This window comes from Bicyclus anynana, chromosome 5 (genome assembly GCF_947172395.1).
Source record: "Bicyclus anynana chromosome 5, ilBicAnyn1.1, whole genome shotgun sequence".
In the NCBI taxonomy this organism is placed as follows: domain Eukaryota; kingdom Metazoa; phylum Arthropoda; class Insecta; order Lepidoptera; family Nymphalidae; genus Bicyclus; species Bicyclus anynana.
Genome location: NC_069087.1, coordinates 15071689 through 15088952, shown reverse-complemented (window position 1 = coordinate 15088952; position 17264 = coordinate 15071689). Strand labels below are relative to the sequence as shown.

The 17264-nt window shown below is 33.8% G+C and overlaps 2 protein-coding genes across 3 annotated transcripts; one reads left to right on the top strand and one right to left on the bottom strand.

Moving 5' to 3' along the window:
• Nucleotides 1-751: 751 nt before the first annotated feature.
• On the bottom strand, nt 752-10386 carry LOC112043503 (zinc finger CCHC domain-containing protein 8). The gene is made up of 7 exons (XM_024078971.2): nt 9375-10386; nt 8473-8645; nt 7095-7293; nt 6867-6998; nt 6464-6644; nt 5496-5845; nt 752-5245 (listed from the first exon to the last, which is right to left on the bottom strand). The coding sequence occupies exons 1-7, from the start codon at nt 10218-10220 to the stop codon at nt 4451-4453; spliced, it is 2676 nt and encodes an 891-aa protein (XP_023934739.1). The 5' UTR covers nt 10221-10386; the 3' UTR covers nt 752-4450.
• A 927-nt stretch (nt 10387-11313) lies between these two features.
• LOC112043490 (28S ribosomal protein S22, mitochondrial) lies at nt 11314-17178 on the top strand. Of its 2 annotated transcripts, none has more exons than XM_024078957.2 (7): nt 11314-11677; nt 11752-11978; nt 13045-13169; nt 13941-13998; nt 14790-14980; nt 15855-16035; nt 16903-17178. In XM_024078957.2, the coding sequence occupies exons 1-7, from the start codon at nt 11563-11565 to the stop codon at nt 17116-17118; spliced, it is 1113 nt and encodes a 370-aa protein (XP_023934725.1). In that variant the 5' UTR covers nt 11314-11562; the 3' UTR covers nt 17119-17178. The 2 variants fall into 2 exon arrangements, with proteins under 2 accessions (XP_023934725.1, XP_023934718.1); XM_024078950.2 differs by having other exon boundaries at nt 11317-11677; nt 14772-14980.
• The last annotated feature ends 86 nt before the right edge of the window (nt 17179-17264 follow it).

The following is a 17264-nucleotide window of genomic DNA, read 5'->3' as shown; positions in this document are numbered from 1 at the left end:
ATATGTCTTAATAGTATAAAATCGTTGGAGGTGGTGTCAATCAAGCGCTGGGTGGGTCCAATGAGCTATGACGTTTAATGTCATTAAAGATATCCCTGCCAATATTTCAGTAGTACGAGTTGCTGATTAAACTGTAAATTTAAACATGCGGTTAGGTAGGCACTAGAGATATATGGTGAGAATCGCACTCCTTGTGTGAGGTGACTGTTTTATGCATAAAAATAGTGCATAACTTGTCGACAGACAGTACTCTGAATCTGCGTGGAGAATCTGAACTTACAATGGCGACGACTAATTTTTATGTGTATTGCTACTTTACACCAAAAGGTCATTCATAAATCATGTCACATATTAATAAATATCGACGAAGTGTGACAAGGGCCTTAAGTTAAATGACGTTACATTTTACGTATAACCGAATGTAAATATTAAAATGCTAAACTAATAACGAAGTCTAAAAATCGGTTTTGTTCTGTTTAACACGTTCGCTGCGGTACTAGGTCAATTGACCTCGTAAGTATAGCATCTTCAAGAGGTATATATATAGGTCAATCTTTTGGTATGAGGTCAAAAAACCTCGTAACGCACCAAAGTAAAGTACAGAAAAATCTGCCGCAGCGAACGTGTTAAAAAATATTTGCGTTTTAATTTTGACATTCATGTGATTTAATTTATGGAATTGTGGCTGTAACGTAACATGTGAGCTTAAACATCATAGAGGGGAATTCATCTGTACGTCCGATTTCTGTAGGTAGGTAGGATATCGATGGTACATAAATCTGGAAAATCTTACAAAAAAGTGGGTAATTTATCTAAAAATTACTCTTATTTTGATTACATCACATTTTAGCTTAGAAAGCGTTAAAAAGACCTTTATAACAATACTCACGACAATTGAGTAACAAAACTATAAATGACATTTATTATCATTATTATTTATTTAAATGTATAAGTTATTGTGGACAATGATTGGCAAAGTAGCTCTTTATATGAATTTGATATTGAAATATTAGTGGCTAATATTCAGATTAATTTGTTTAATTATGTTAAATTTCTGTGATAAAAATTTCAATTTCATGCTATTTTTAGAACTATAAAATTAAATAGCTTGGAATTTTGATTATAGTCAAAACTAAAAAACAAATGATCTGTTAAATTCGTGTTTGAGTTAGAAGGGTTATATGTGTTGTAGTTATTTTTTCCTTATGGTACAATTCAATAGTAGTATTTATCACTGAATTGAAACGGCGGGGAATTACTGCTATACTAAAGTGTTTTCAGTTAGCATGGGTATTGGTGGGTATGGTGTCTGTCGCCTGTATGACGTTCATAATAAGTACTGTTATCGTAAATCGCGCCAAACTTTCAAAGAGTGAAACGAACTGTCACCGTACCAATGCTATCTGAAAAACACTTTAATGCTGTCAAGATCTCAATAGTATCATCAGAACATTTGACTTACCACCTTAAACGAATACACATCTGTTTTTGGACGGCTTTATGTGGATCAACTGCAAGTTCCATACAAAATACTAGACTCCGCGCCACAAAAGAAGTCTCGCTAAAATCTGAACTGAAATTAACATCGCCGTACACAAATGACAATAAGACCGCCATTACCAAATGTCAATGAGCGCCATTAAGACATAAATAAGCGCCATGTCTACGGGACTTGTTTCGAGGCGCGGAGTATAGCAGTTTTTCTCCATGAAAAAAAATTATTATAGTTTAATAAGACGCGATTAAGCGAAGAACTTACATGGTTCTCATCTCTGGGTTCAATGCTTATTTATAACAGCGGCGCTAACGTGCGACCAACCAAAGGTTTTATAACAACGTCAAAACTGAGGCGAACAAAAGCTAATTGTCTTAATTTCATTGAGCGCATAGTAAACAAACGAAAGTTATTTAAATAAATAATACATAAATATATAAAGGTATTAAACTCAAAATTGATCATGTATGCGCTCAGTGAAGTAGCTAAAATCGGATCACTTTTTGCTGTGATTTTATAGGCATGTAACATATCTACTAAATTTCGTTGCGACCAACGAAATAATCGTGAAGAGAAATAAATGAACTTCAACCAATGGCGAGAAAAAGATGGTACTGGAACAACTTCGTCGCCATTAGATATTTTGTCCATTTCTCATCCCGTGGTCGCATGTTAGTTGGCGCCCCAGATCCAAAAAATCAAATCTCCACTATATTTTTATGTACATAATATAATGTATTTATTTTTATTCTGTGAAGTTGCTACTTTGTCAGCAAACACATATGTTTTTGCAACATGGCTAGCTTTATTTGTATCCAGCCTGATATGTGATATTCCACTAGTTTTTAGCGTTTCCATTTGATATTTTGTTTGGGTTTGAGGTTAAATATAAATAATATGATTATTATTAAATTGTCACTCAGTTGCAAATGCTTACACGTAGATTTAGCCATGACATTCAATATTGTATTATATTTATGCAAAGAAATAAAGATTATTGTGACACTTATTTCGATTGTTTTATTTTTATCTAAAAAAAAAAAACATTTCCACGTCAGTCGCTCTTGTGCAGTTTGCAATAAATCACAATAACGAAAATAAATGTATAATATAGTTTTGATATTTATTTTATTTTTTCAAAAATACCACGTTTGGTATAGTTTGTACTTGTATATTACAACATTCAGTACAAAAATATTATTTAATATCAAGCATTAATGTACAGCTTGGTAACATAAAATCTGAATTGGGTTTAAATAAGTATTTATATGTAAATTGTTTTTACCTGACGTTCACATGTGCCTGATAGTTTGTAACTTAATGAAAAAAATTATAAAGGATGTGTGACGTCACACTGAAAAATTACGACAAAATCACACCGTATCGACATACACAACGCACATGAAAATATGGGAATATGCTTGGGATGCCAGGCAAAAATAATTTAAGGAACCTTCACACAGGAAGTAAAACTATAACAAATGTAAACAGTAATTGTTATCAATTGTAAATTATAATACTGTATGACTTTTTCAAAAGAGCAACTGTTGAGTTTCTTGCCGGTATCTTCTCAGCAGGACCTGCCTTCCGAACCGGTGGTAGAATCTTTACAAATAGTCAACTGACGTGTCAAAAGTGCTTGTAAACTGAGCCTACTTGAAATAAATGATTTTTGATTTGATTGATTAAACATCTGTGTGTAGGCCAAACTAAGAACTGTACAGTTTTTCCTAATGCATTTTTTGTCTACTGATTATGATCAATCAAATATCTGGTATAAAAAGGCGCGTCACATAAATAACAACGTCGATATAGAAATAACTGCATTATTATACAGTTCATTTGAGTATGTAACACCCTGAAATGCATTTTCCCATGGGAACGGGAAAATCTTTTACATAATAGCTACCAAGTTAAATATTATAATAATTTAACAAAAAAATAACAATGATAGCAAAAATATCAAGTACAGAAAAGTGATTTAACTAGTGAAATATGTACAATGTAAAGGAAAAACTACAAGGCACGAAAGTTTTCCTTAAACTCTCATGATTTATATAATAATGAGCATAACTTGAGTGATATTAGTTATTGTCACTATGTCTTAGTTTACGCCAAACACCTGTTTCTTACGACTCTGAAAACGAGGCGTATGGTTGCGCAGTGTACAAAACATAATAATCCAGCGACCTAGGTTGTATGTAATATAATAACCATGGAAAATAACAGCTTGGAGAGTGATATGGCGGAGCTCTCCTTCCATATCTAAACTTAACTATTGCCTTAGACGAGTTCAGAAAAAAGCTATATCTAGGTCTTATTCTCAAATTATTATTCGAAAACAATCATATAATATCTTGTAAGGAAATATAAAAATTTCAAGAGCTTCAGTTTTTTGTCTTCTTAGTATTTATTTCCTTATCACCTTTTTTTTTGTAAAAGAGCAGTGTTAGAAGTGTTTATCTGACAAAATTAATACACTTGCTTTTATCCATTGCCTAATTACTTGAAAAACTCATCGACTGTGTTTTACGTGACGCCTATTTCTTTTTAATGTTCTGTATGGACCGATAAAAGTAATTTTAATTTTAAAACATTGATACCTTATTTATACAAAAGCTATATCTGGGTCTTATATTCTCAAATTATTATCCAAAAACTATCATATATTGTAAGGAATTATAAAAATTTCAAGAGCTTTAGTTTTTTGACTTCTTAGTATTTATTTCCTTATCACCTTTTTTTTTGTAAAAGAGCAGTGTTAGAAGTGTTTATCTGACAAAATTAATACACTTGCTTTTATCCATCGCCTAATTACTTGAAAATCTCATCGACTGTGTTTTACGTGACGCCTATTTATTTTTAATGTTTGGTATGGGCCGATAAAAGTAATTTTAATTTTAAAACATTGATACCTTATTTATACAACATTTATAAAATGGCGGTTTCTTCTAATCATGAATCCTGTATCCTGTCTACTTCAGATTTAACCCGTTTGAGCAAACTGCTGATTTGTTTAAACTTACCTGTTGAATTCGGGAGATTTTCAAAGTGTATGACATCACTTATGTCCTTAGCAAACTTGTCGTCACTAGGTAATTTAACAAAAGGAGACGCGACATTGAGGACAGGTGTACCATATAAGGTATTTTTTACAGTACCTGTTTTTGAATCTGTTGTATTGACCTCTTTACTCACAGACTCCTTGTTAACTTCCCCTTTTTCTCCTTCCAGTTCTGTTTCTTTAAGTTCATTAACAATGGCAGACTTATTTACTACATTATTCATAATAGCTTTGTTTGAAGTGGAAGACTTTTCAACATTTGTATTCACGTCCTCTACAATTACAGACAACTCTTCTATTTTAGTACTTTTATCTTCATTTTCAATTGAAGACTTTTGAGGCTCAGTTTTTTTTGCTTCGACTGTTTTCGAATCATCACTCAATGACAAAGTGTCATCAATATCAATTTTTGAACATTTCTCTGAATCTGTTATACTAATGTTCTGCATTTCTGTTTCTTTATCCATTTCCTTGGGACCTTCATCTTCTGTTTCTGTTTCATCAATAGTTTCAGCCTTACTTATAGTATCGACATTGTCAGTGTTGTCCGAAAATGTTTCGTCAAGTACAATATACTCCATGCTGAGATCATCGTCAACTATTAGAGCGTCAAGAAGTCGTCTTTTTCTTTCTTCTAATGCAACCAGACTCGGGCTGTCGGGTCCACTACTAAGCTGTGACTTGTCCTGAAAATTTAAATATTGATGTAAAACGAACAACAAAAAGAAGTGCAATGTTATCTTAACACAATTCAAAAAAACATTATGTGTAATGTGTAATAGCTTCTGGATCAAACCAATCAACATTAGCAGTTTGGTAAAATATAGGATTTTGTTCTCTGAATTTTCTGTGGATCTAAATACTTTTAAGGTAATATTGCACCTCAAATTTAAATTAATTAATAAAATGAAATAGGTAATATTGAACAATACTAACGTCATCCACATCAATAGATATGAGTTCATCAACTTTAGGTATCGGAATATCAGGGACTTGTAACACCTCAATTACTTCTAACTCATCATCACTTGAAGTTGCCAAATCAACTTCATTACCATCAAATTTTCTCTTTGCATTTGTCGAATTTTCTTTTGTTTTTACTAAATCTTTATTGGATTCCTTTTTAATGCTATTATTTGTAGTTTTACTTTTGTCAGGTAATTTGTTTGATTTGTCGGAGTTTACTGGTAAAGGTGTGTCATCTGGTGGTGGTGTAGGCGGCGGCGGAGGCGGCGGTGGCGGCGCTTCATCGGGTAGTGGTGGTATCGATGGGAATTCAGCTATTTCTGAAGAATTAACATTATTATTTTATAAAAAAAAATCACGGCAAACTTTCAAGTGTGAAACGAACTGTCATCCTACTTGAAACGAACTGTACTAGACCATAATCTAACTTTGCGCCAAAGGAGTTACAAGAGTTGACCTGAAATGGATTTCAGGTCAACTCTTGTAACCCATATCATTAAAATTTTAAAAATACAAGGATTTTATTAAAATCTAATTAAGTGAATAAATGTAGCTAATTTTATAGAAATAAAAAAAAACCCAAGACCCAAGTTTTTGAGTAATATCAAGATAAAGCAACTACAACATGACAAATGACAGTAAACGTCAAAACGACTACTGCCTTGCCGGCCAGCAATCCGCCATTATTACTTTTAGTCTTCGTAGTGTTGTATTTCTTGGGAGAGATTGAATATTATTACGAAAGTAAATTCGTAGATTTGTATAATCAAAAATATTTTCTTTTTATATATTATTCATACAATTTTGGACCATCTCGTTTCATCCAGATCATCCACTGAGCAATGATTGAGTAATGGACCTACCTTATCAATTTCCACTTACACAAAAATACTGAGATTCATGCATTATTTCTCACAAAATTATCATCTGATACATACCATCTCCACTGTCAAGTTCCATTTCAGCCTGTCCCTCTAGTAAAGAGTTTTGATTGGCTGACGGGAATAATGTTAATTTCTTGCGTTTATAAGCCTGCATGGCATTTGGTGCGAGTGCTTGCAACATTTCCATTTTACTATCTTGCTGTGACATTGGGGGTAAGCCAAATAAATGACTTTCCTAAAAAAACATATTGATACAAAATAATACAATATTTATATTAAAAAAAAAAATAAGAATATTTGCCACATCTTTTAAAATATGACCAATATTCCCATTCCCCTCTAATTAGCCTATCTATTCTAGTCTAGTTGTATTAGACTATTGAAGAATAGTCAATCATGAACCAAATTCCATAGAGCAGTTAATTCAAGAGGAGCAACAAATTAACTTTTATAATACCTCAATGTATCTTGAACTGGCTGGAACATTATAACCAGGGAAGTCTAAAATCTTCTTAATGTCAAACTTATCTTTGGATCCTGGTTGACAAATTTCACCGTCCTCTTCCTCTGGGTCCTGCGTAGCATTTCCCTAAAAGAAAAACAATAATCTAATAAAGAAGATTGTGGTTTGTGAAGACTCATTCTGTATCATCTCTATTATGTGGTTTGGTATTAAAAAACTTACAGTAGAATCAAAAAGTGTGATCCCAGAGTGAGATATCTTGGCTTCTTCAAGCCATCCTGGAGGATAGCCTAGTAGCCTCATACGGTAGATGTGCAGTGGCAGTTCATTTCTCATGAGACCCAATGCATGCCTCAAGTTTCCTGATATCCTGCCTGGTACTAAATGGCCATATTTCTGCTCATCTTCAACATGGTATCGACTGGAAATCAAAGCTAAACATTTTTAATACCCAAAACATACAAACATAATTAAATAAATGCAGAATAAAGATTATTATTTTTTGTGGGATACTATATTCATCACCATCATCATATTACACCCAACAAAAATGTATGTTGTGAATTAAATATTGGCCACATACAGTACATGGGTCTGTAGATTAAAATTGAGCAATAAAATGCAAAAATATTGATAGTGATACATATTATCACTATCACACACTGTGGGATAGACAAGAAAAAAATTATCCTCAAGGCAAGTGTAAGGCAGTCTATTGCTGACAGTTAAAAGCGCGCGCGTCGTTTTTTGACGGAAAGAGTAACACCCTTTGGAGTGTTTTTTTTTTGGTTTTCCGCGTGTGAATTGGATAGACCCTGATCAATTTTGTGCGGTTTTTGTCGCGATGTTTAAACATTAAAGTGCATTGTGGCGAGTAGCGGCTTGCTATGGCTTGCAAGGCGGGTAATACATAGATCACACCATTCTCGACCCACACTAGACACATAACCTACTCTTCATATACCCGCCAGCTAAGGTCAACCAACCAACTCTCGACCTTTTGACCGTAAGTAGTTCGATTTCCTCCTCCGATTCTGGAGGGTATGAATTCAAATCCGGTCCTGGGCATGCACCTCCCAACTTTTCAGTTGTGTGCATTTAAAAAAAATTAAATATCACGTGTCTCAAATGGTGAAGGAAAACATCGTGAGGAAACCTGCATACCAGAGAATTTTCTTAATTCTCTGCGTGTGTGTAGTCTGCCAATCCGTATTGGGCCAGCGTGGTGGACTATTAGCTTAACTCCTCTCATTCTGAGAGGAGACTCGAGCTCAGCAGTGAGCCGAATATGGGTTAATAACGACGATGTTTCAATACTGTTAAGTGCCTACCTACTTTAAACTTTATAAGTAACTAGCGGTCCTCCGCGACTTCGTCCGCGTGATCGATGTAAACTTGTACTACCCCTACCGCTTCTTATAATTTTCCCCGCAATTTTTAAATTTATTCTGTCATAAAAACAATAAAAACCGGACAATAACAAACACATCAAAAACTAAAATAGTGCAATCAATCCAGCCATTCACACGTGATGTCGTGTCCAAGGAATATATGGATTCATTTTTATATATATGAATATAAAATGCAACTTTCTACCAACCCTACTCTGGGACCAATATTTTTTCTACTGGCAGCTATTTTATTATGATTCCTTGGCAGTTTACAGTCTCTGAGTGGATGTTCCCCGTCGCAGTTAAAACAAATTGGTCCCTTGCGGAGTGCAGTCGGAGATGCAGTTTCTTCTTCAACAATGTTGGTTATTAAACTGGAATTCTTAAAATTATATTCTCATCAGTAAATTGACAGAGTGAGGGTAGGAAATAAAAAGTAAAAATATCTATTATGAAAATAAAACAAGCAATAACAGAGGAAGTAGCTATTAGCATTAATAAACTTAAGAGTAAGTGCAGGTCACAATACAAATAAAGCAGATGATTTTGTTATTAAGTATTACCAGTTTAACAGCATAAATATGGGGATAAAATGTTAGTTGCTGATAAAGTATTTTTTTATTCAATACTAGCAGACGCCTGCAACTTAGTTGTTCGTCTCATCTGAGTGAAATTCAGTTTTTCACAAATCCTTCGGGAACCATGGATTTTTCCAGGGTGAAAGTAGCCTATGTGTTAATCCATTGTCAAATCTATTCATACTAAATTTCAGTCAAATTGCTACAGTAGCAGCAAAGCAAAGGGGAAACAAACTTACACATATACACACAATCTTTCACCTTTATAATATTAGTGTGATAAGCTTGTGCTTAATTACAACTTGTTAGAAATGCAAACTCTGAGCGGCCGGGCTTTAGATTATTAACTCTTGCCAGAAGCACAAATGCCAGAAGGAATGAAATGATAATGTTACTTTCCATTGTTGAAACAATTTAAAAAATTGCTTCAGTACTTTCAGAGCCTATAGCTAACAAACACACAGTCAAATCTTATCTCTTTAAAATATTAGTTATTTATAAATATTTTGAGATATTCTTAGATTACTACTCACTTTACTATATTTTGGTATGTCAGAATGAGCTTCATCGGAAGGTGCTGTATCAACAAAGAACATACTGTCATCAACCTCAGATACATTATCAAACTCTGTAACCTCTTCATTTTTGCTGAAGTCATCATTAACTTTTTTAATTTTGTCAAAATCTTCCTCAGATATATTATCAAACTCTGTAACCGCTTCATCTTTGCTGAAGTCATCGCAATCTTCTTCAATTTTGCCGAAACCTTCCTGATATAACTCCTCCGGCCAAATGTCAATCTCAACGTCAGAATCTCCATTTGAATTGAAATTTTCATTTTTGTACTGTTGTTGCTGTGATTTCAATAAGTCAATTAAAAATTCCCTAACCAGTTTTTTGTATTTGCAAGCTAATTCTCTATCTCTAAAACGCACAGTCACTAGGGGAGCCCTATTTTCGCATCCTACAACACCTAAATCACTGTTAGATGGAGAATCAACAACAATATTATGATCTTTGAATAAAACAGTGCTATTTTGTAAATCTTTAAATTGTATTTCTGAATCGTCGACATTGATTTCATTTTGACAATAACTTGTTTGGTTACTGTCCGTTTCTGTAGTTTTCCCTCCAATATGGGTATTGTTGGGCGAAATCAAACTGCAAATACTGTCACTCGAACAATCTAAGTTTATGATTTCATGCGTTTTTACTACATTTTCTTCTTTGTTGGTTACATGTGGAAGCTGTTTCTTCTGCTTATCAGTTTCAAACCGTCCCACTTTTGTCTCTTTAGCTTCATCATCACTACTCAATTCAATATCATCATTGTCCAATTCATAAATGATATTCTTCAAGCCCGCTTTTCTCTTTGCCATTGTTATTAAATGGAAATCAAATAAACACTTGATCTATAACAATTATTCATTCTTGTTCTTAGAATTAGAAATTCTAAGAATTTTAGTTTGTGAAAGATGAGACAAATATTATTAATTTATAGGAATTTTCGTTGAAGTTTTTGACAAATCAAATTGACGTTGACGTTACAATAGCAGTTATCACAGATTATATAATAGATAGATATCTATGTACATAGACGATAAGCACATCGCTTGCATTTTCTTGACCACAAATTAAACGTGGGTATTTCCGTGAATCACTTGTTTTTAGATATATATTAGCAAAGACCTTATACTTTTATAGAGTAAGTATAAGGTCTTTGTATATTAGAGATTTATAGATTATTCTTCGGTACTCCGTACCTTCATTTGTCGTCTGTGCTCAGTACTAAATCTATGGTTTCTTCAGCTTGCGACTTTTTCTTTTATCCGTTTCCGGCTATCTATGCCTGATTTTTTTATACTACAATATCTTAGACTATTAAAAAGAAAGTACCTGCCTCGTAAACCGTTATCTCTCTGTCAAAGATCAAGAATCAATGATATAACGCGTTTATAAAAACTGTTGCTATAGAATTGTTTCATTGTTGTAGTCGTTTTCGTCATGTAAAGAGCTCCCTAAAAATGCCGGTTTGTGTAGTTGAATGGAAAAACGGCCAAAAACTTGTAGTTTAGTAAAAAATGGAGTAACGTTTCATTTGTAAGTATTTCTACCATAATTTTATCAAATTTGTAATAAAAACGATTTCTAAAATAATCGGTTTAATAGTGTTAAATGTTTTCAATGTGTGAGTTTACCTCGTCCCCCTCAAAAAACGACAGACTTTTTTGTTGGTGAATTTGGGTGCGAAACAGGTCCATTCTTTTCAATGGTCTAAGTACAATAGCGTGCAATCTGTGCGATAATTTTGGGTCTGTGACAGATGATGTTTTCATAAAAACTGGCTGTACGGCTTTTGGTTCTAACCTTTTTAAATAGACTCCGCGGCACGAAAGAAGTCCCGTGGCTAAAACTTCAACTAAAATTGACAGCGTCATAAATAAATGAATAAAGGTAGCCTTCTGTACTTGGCGACAGCGACGCGCGACCGCGATTAGGGACTGTGACCGGGTTGCACGACCCACTGCTTAAAATTTATATGGAGCACAAAGACAATTCAACAAGATTCCAGAGCCATACTATAGTTTATTTAAAAAAAGAAATTTGATTTTGACTTTGACTTTTGAGCCTTCGAGTCTTTGAGTTTGAGGTTAGATTTTTAAGTAAAAAGTAAACAAAATAAAAATCAAGAATTAATAAAAATATAATTGTAATTTGATCATGTCTTTATTAAAACTAGTTCAAAATAACACTAAATCAGCATTTTTTAGGTGTAATGAGCCAAAGATATTCTTAATTTCTTCCAGAAAACTAAGTATAGTTCCATCAATTTATGGTAAGAAATCTTTAATAAGTTCAAATTGAATGAGTTAATATATGTAATATTTATATTGATAATATTCTATTTAGATGGGGAGGATCCAGCGCCTAAATTCTTTTCATCTGGGATCCAAATATTGCTGAAACGTCTAACGAGGCCTGATTTTGCCAAAGTATTCCGCAAAAGAAATAACAGCAATATATCTGTGCTGCGTACTCCTAAATATAAATTTGTGACGGACGAGGAACTTCGCATGGAGAAATTGAAAGCAGACAAGAGTGCTGACCGATTATTGCAAATGCCACCAGTAGTTAAGGTAAGATTTATTTGTATGTCCAAATATTAAAAAAAACTTACAATGGTCTCCCTGTTGCATAGTTTGAGGGTCTAAGAAACCCTCAAGCAGATGTGAGAGACTATAACTCAATGTGTGCTGTCACAAGGATTATCACATTCTTTTTAGCTTTCTAAGTTTGTTAAAGCTTTTCACTATTCAACTATTGACTGAATATACTATCAGAACAATAACTGTCTCAACATTTTAAATGATGTTAATCTCTAAGAATTCATTAATTATTGTCATTTTCCTAAGCCTAAGGTTGCCTGGTAGAGATACTAAGTAGTAAGGCCACCTTTTCTATTCTATTTCTTGTTTTGTTGCTGTTTCGCTTTTATTATAACTTTTTTATTTATATAGGGTAATAAATAAATAAATATATAAATTAAATAATAAAATATTATACATTTATTTATTTATCCTTTTTTTAAATTTTTAACAATAATAATATAAAAAAAACAAAACACTATTAAAAAAGTCAACCCTCCTGCTGTGGGACATTTGAGAGCCCAAGCAACTGGTGGTCATGGCTCCTGAGTGAGGAACCTCCTCACAATATGCGCTGTCTCAAAAATCCCTGCCTTCTGTATCCAACTCTTGATCCAACAGTTAAGTGAAAGCTTCTTTGTTGGTCGAAGCTTTTCACTAGAAGACCATATACAGGGTGATGGGGAATATTTTCCATAGCTCTGGGTTATATTCTATACTGAAAATTAATTAAAATGTCCAAAGAACATGTGTTCTAAAATTAATATTTTTTGAGTAAATAATATTTCTTTTGTAAATAGATCTTAAAATTTGTAGGATAATAATTGTAAGGATGCATATCCCCTTATAATTATGACATAAAATGTTAAAATGCAAGGATAGAAAAAGGTGTGTGTGTTACATGGATAGTCAGAATTATTTGAATTACTTTGTATGAAAACATAAAAAGTTTTTCTTTTTTAGTTAATAAAAAAATTAATAAAAAAAATAGTTATGTTATGTTATGGGAATTACTTCGCAACACCCTATATATATATATTTATTTATATTATTGCAGGTGCACAAACCAATTGATGATGTCTTATCAATAGACCCTGCTCTGATAGGATATGATTCAGCCAAGTATTTATTTACAGACATCAGTTTTGGTGTTGATAACGAACACAGAACGATTATTGAAAGGTGGGTAATTACAGTTTGTTTCATGTAGGATTGTGAGGGTGACAGTTTAACTCTTGAAAGTGTACCACAATTTACAATTATAGTACATGTTATGAATGTCATACAGACTGTCACCATACCCATGCTATCTGAAACACTTAAAATTAATTTCAGTGCTGGATTCTTCAGGTGTTACTTCGAATTGTACTTGTTTTTTTGTTATGTTGTTCTCATGTCTGATAATTCAACAGACTATGAGCAGATGTGTTGTAGAAAATTTGGCTGAAGATTTACTGAATAATTTATTTATTTATTTAGTAATGCTCAGTGAATAGCAATGAATCCAAATGGCAACCTTCCTGACGATGGCCTGGTTTCAGTGTGAACTGATCATGGAGGACTTTCGGACAGATATGGGTTACATTGCCAATTGGATTATACATTATTGCAGGAAATAGCAAAATAAATAACTTAATATTATCAAATTAAAAGGGTTCCATTTTATAGCTAAATCTAATAGAATAAGTTGACAAAGTGGACAAAGAAAGTGATCATCTATCCATCATCCTATTTTTAATGACTCAACTTCAATCTGTATGGTTAATGATTACAAAGTCTGGCTTTCTCTTATTGGATAAGATCTTAGGAGATCTGAATGTATAGATACTGTTTCTACGAGTTACTAGTTAAATACAAATTAAACTACTTTCAATATTTGTCTCTTCATTCAATTTGTATTTTTTTTTTTTAGTAAAAAGTAAAACACATATTTTCATAGTTTGAATTTTCTAGAGACCCTGACGGCACGCTGAGAAGTTGTGATCACGCTGAAAGAAAAAGACTTAATCAGGTAACAAGTATTATTTAAATTTAATTTCAATCAAAAAATAATGTGGATAGTTGACATATTTTGCATTCAAAAACTATATTTCTTTAAATAACTTGCTGTAGTAGAAAAAATATTATTCTTCTGTAAGTCCTTTGTATAAAAATAATTATAATTTAGCTTCTACTGACAAACAATCAACAAATTTCACTAAAATTTGAAGAAAGAAAATAAACAAGTACAGTGTAAACTGTATATAACAACACTAAAGGGACTGTACATTTTAGAGTGTTATAGAGAGTGGTCGTTATATGGAAAGGAAAAATGTATGAGTAAAATTTTTTCGTCAGTACACAATGATTTTCTTTCACTAGCCATGTTTACTATTTGTTGTTTGTGAGCAACTAAGAATATGATAATGTATTAAGTCTACTTATTAGTCATGGTCAACAACAGTGTACAAGTGCAATCCCATTTTGTAAAAAAAGAAAACAAATTTCTTAGAAGGTGTTTTTTTTGCATGATGCCAACAGTCGAGTTTATTAAGGGCTAGGATAATAAAGCGACAAGATAACGTTGACAGCTGCGCGGTTTTAACTAATTTTGGCAACTTAAAAGGTACTTTTTATTACTTAATTGTCGTTATAGAGAGTGGGTGTAACATTGTATCATTGTATGGAGAGCAAGCTAAACCAATCAAAATCATGTGATTTTGACGCTATAACGAGTATGACGTTGAATCGAGTGACGTTACATGAAGTTTACACTAGCTCATTCTGTTGGTTAACCAATTACAGATATATTTCCCGATGCAGGGCCGCAAAATAAGAGAGCCTTTGATATTTCAAGACGAAGAGAAGTTCCACAGCCTTCTGGACAGGCTTCAGTATGAGTATGTGTTGGACCGTGCCTGTGTGCAGTATGAACCAGACGAACCAACGTATCATAAACTGACAAGTATTACGTACCAGCATATTGATCTTAAGAGCATGTATGATTTACTGAGGTAAGTTAATCTCTTACAATATTATTTATTTACTAGCAAACGCCGCGCGGTTTCACCCGCGTGGTTCCCGTTCCCGTAGGAATATGGGAATAGAATATAACCTATAGCACTCAGGGATAATATATCTTCCCAACAGTGAAAAAAATTTTCAAATTGGTTCAGTCGTTTCAGTGCAAACAAGCAATCAATTCTTTCCTCTTAATAATATTAGTATAGATTACAATATATTTTTTTATCTAGTATGAATATTAATGAGGTATTTAGGTAACTATTACAAAACTTGTCTTATTTATTTTTTACTTAAAATAATATTAAATAGAAGTAGGTGTCGCTTTTCAAAAGTTTATCATTAGCAGTGTATAATTCTTGTTCTGCAAAAAACCGATGATTTCAAGCTGCAGCGTCAGCTATAATCGGTCAAAACTTCTCCTCAATTGCGATGATCTATAATTATAATATTTTCCAAAAAAAAATTATGAGTTGTTGTCGTTTCAGTAGCGTTTTTAATTGGATTTGTTTTTAATTGGATTGGATTTGCAGACCAATTATTGTATAGGACCTGCCTCGGTAGACGTTACTTTTCTGTCAAAGTATATGATCAACGATCTAATGTGATTATAAAAACTGTCTGTATAGAATCGATGTTAAATAGTTGTAATCGTATTCGTCGGTTAAAGAGCTCCGTAAAAATACCTTTTTTGTGTAGTTGAATTGTGTAAAAAACGGGCAAAAACTTCTAGTTTAGTATAAGATATATCTAAAATTTAAGCTCGTTTTCCTCAGAAAATGACAGACAATTTTGTTAGTGACTATGAGTGCGATACAGGTCCTTCTATTATTGGTCTGAGGATGATGATGATTTAAATATCGCCAGATCTACCCGTCACTTTGGGCCGCTAGCGTTTTACCTGACGTGGCACAAGAGCGTGGACAACCTGATGCTGGAACTGCTGCAGAGTGCCGACGTGCGGGAGGCGGTGCTGCTGCTGGCGCTGCGGCAGGCACTGCACGGCGACCTGAGCAGTGGGGAGGAGAGCAGTGCGCTTGTGTCACAGGTGAGCTACAGCCAATGCCGTCTTCACCATAGGGCACACGGGGCCCGTGCCCAGGGCCCCCATTCTCATGGGGGGAAAAGGGCCCCCAAGAACTGACAAATTCTTTCACACATTTATTCTTAAAACATTTTTGTCGGGCACAATAAACTTTTTTTCACAAATCAGTGATATATGAAATAAGCTAAAATAATTGTGTACACCTATCTAACGTTTCTGCTTACTGTTTTACTTTACTTTTCTTTTTTGTAATGTATTTCTTTTTGTAATGTAGTCCTATTTATTGTAATTTCTGTAATTAGTCCTAGTCCAACGGAAAACATTAGAAAATCCTACCTGGTCTCCACAATACAGATCAATCTAGTGTGGAGACCATACTAGGCAATGTTATGGTTTTTTTGTATCTATTTTTGGTTAATAAAGATTTTTTTTTTTATTATTAGAAGGTATTTACAAGGCATATACTACGGCATTATATCAATGACTTGCGCCCATTCCTGCGCATAAATTGACGTGCATCAGTCGTTTTTCATTCATCGCTACACGCCCCCCGGCCGTGTTGACATCGGGAGTGTTAGGAACGAAGTTGCAAAACTATAAATTCGACTTAGTGTTTGCTGTAATTTATTAACATGGGCGTAGCCAGGATTCTATCTGGGGGGAGGGGGGGAAGCTATACTCATTGAGTATTTCACAATACAAATTGATACCTATTGGCCGACCGTCACAGCCTCAGTTTCGTCCGAAACCATAACATCCACATAAGGTCAATAGCCCTATAGACCGACCGCTCATCCAGGGTAGGTAGCAGCCCCCCGCCCGTTCCTCGCTACTACGTCGTTGCTTTAATCATTATTTTCGTCACCACAGATATTACCGACGCCTGTACAACTTACCAAAAAAGAGCAACTATCAGAAGAAGACATACAACTCGACACCAAATGCATTGAATGCGTAGATAAGTACATCAACACAAACTCCGCCATGAAGAGTCAGCAAGGCCTAGCTCTGCAGGGCTTCAGGGAGCATTACCAACAGCTTGTGGAACTTAGTCGAGGGTTGAAGAAAGCACATGGCGCCGCTTGAGTTATTTGTAGAATTTATTGTTTATTATTAAAAATTAGATAATAAATGGTGTACCAACAAGTTTGCCTTATTATGATTATAAGATTTTTTAGTGTGAACATCTTTTAAGTGGCTTACAGTAAAGCGAATTGATAGAAATCGTTATG

What these genes read in the sequence shown, in the direction of transcription:
- LOC112043503 (XM_024078971.2), bottom strand. Translation starts at nt 10,220, where the DNA reads ATGGCAAAGAGAAAAGCGGGCTTGAAGAATATCATTTATGAATTGGAC. An exon ending in ACATACCAAAATATAGTAAA is followed by an intron (nt 8,646 to 9,374) that starts GTGAGTAGTAAT and finishes TATAATTTTAAG; the next exon opens with AATTCCAGTTTAATAACCAA. An exon ending in GGAACTTGACAGTGGAGATG is followed by an intron (nt 5,846 to 6,463) that starts GTATGTATCAGA and finishes TTAATTCTTCAG; the next exon opens with AAATAGCTGAATTCCCATCG.
- LOC112043490 (XM_024078950.2), top strand. Translation starts at nt 11,563, where the DNA reads ATGTCTTTATTAAAACTAGTTCAAAATAACACTAAATCAGCATTTTTT. An exon ending in AAATGCCACCAGTAGTTAAG is followed by an intron (nt 11,979 to 13,044) that starts GTAAGATTTATT and finishes ATATTATTGCAG; the next exon opens with GTGCACAAACCAATTGATGA. An exon ending in CACAGAACGATTATTGAAAG is followed by an intron (nt 13,170 to 13,940) that starts GTGGGTAATTAC and finishes TGAATTTTCTAG; the next exon opens with AGACCCTGACGGCACGCTGA.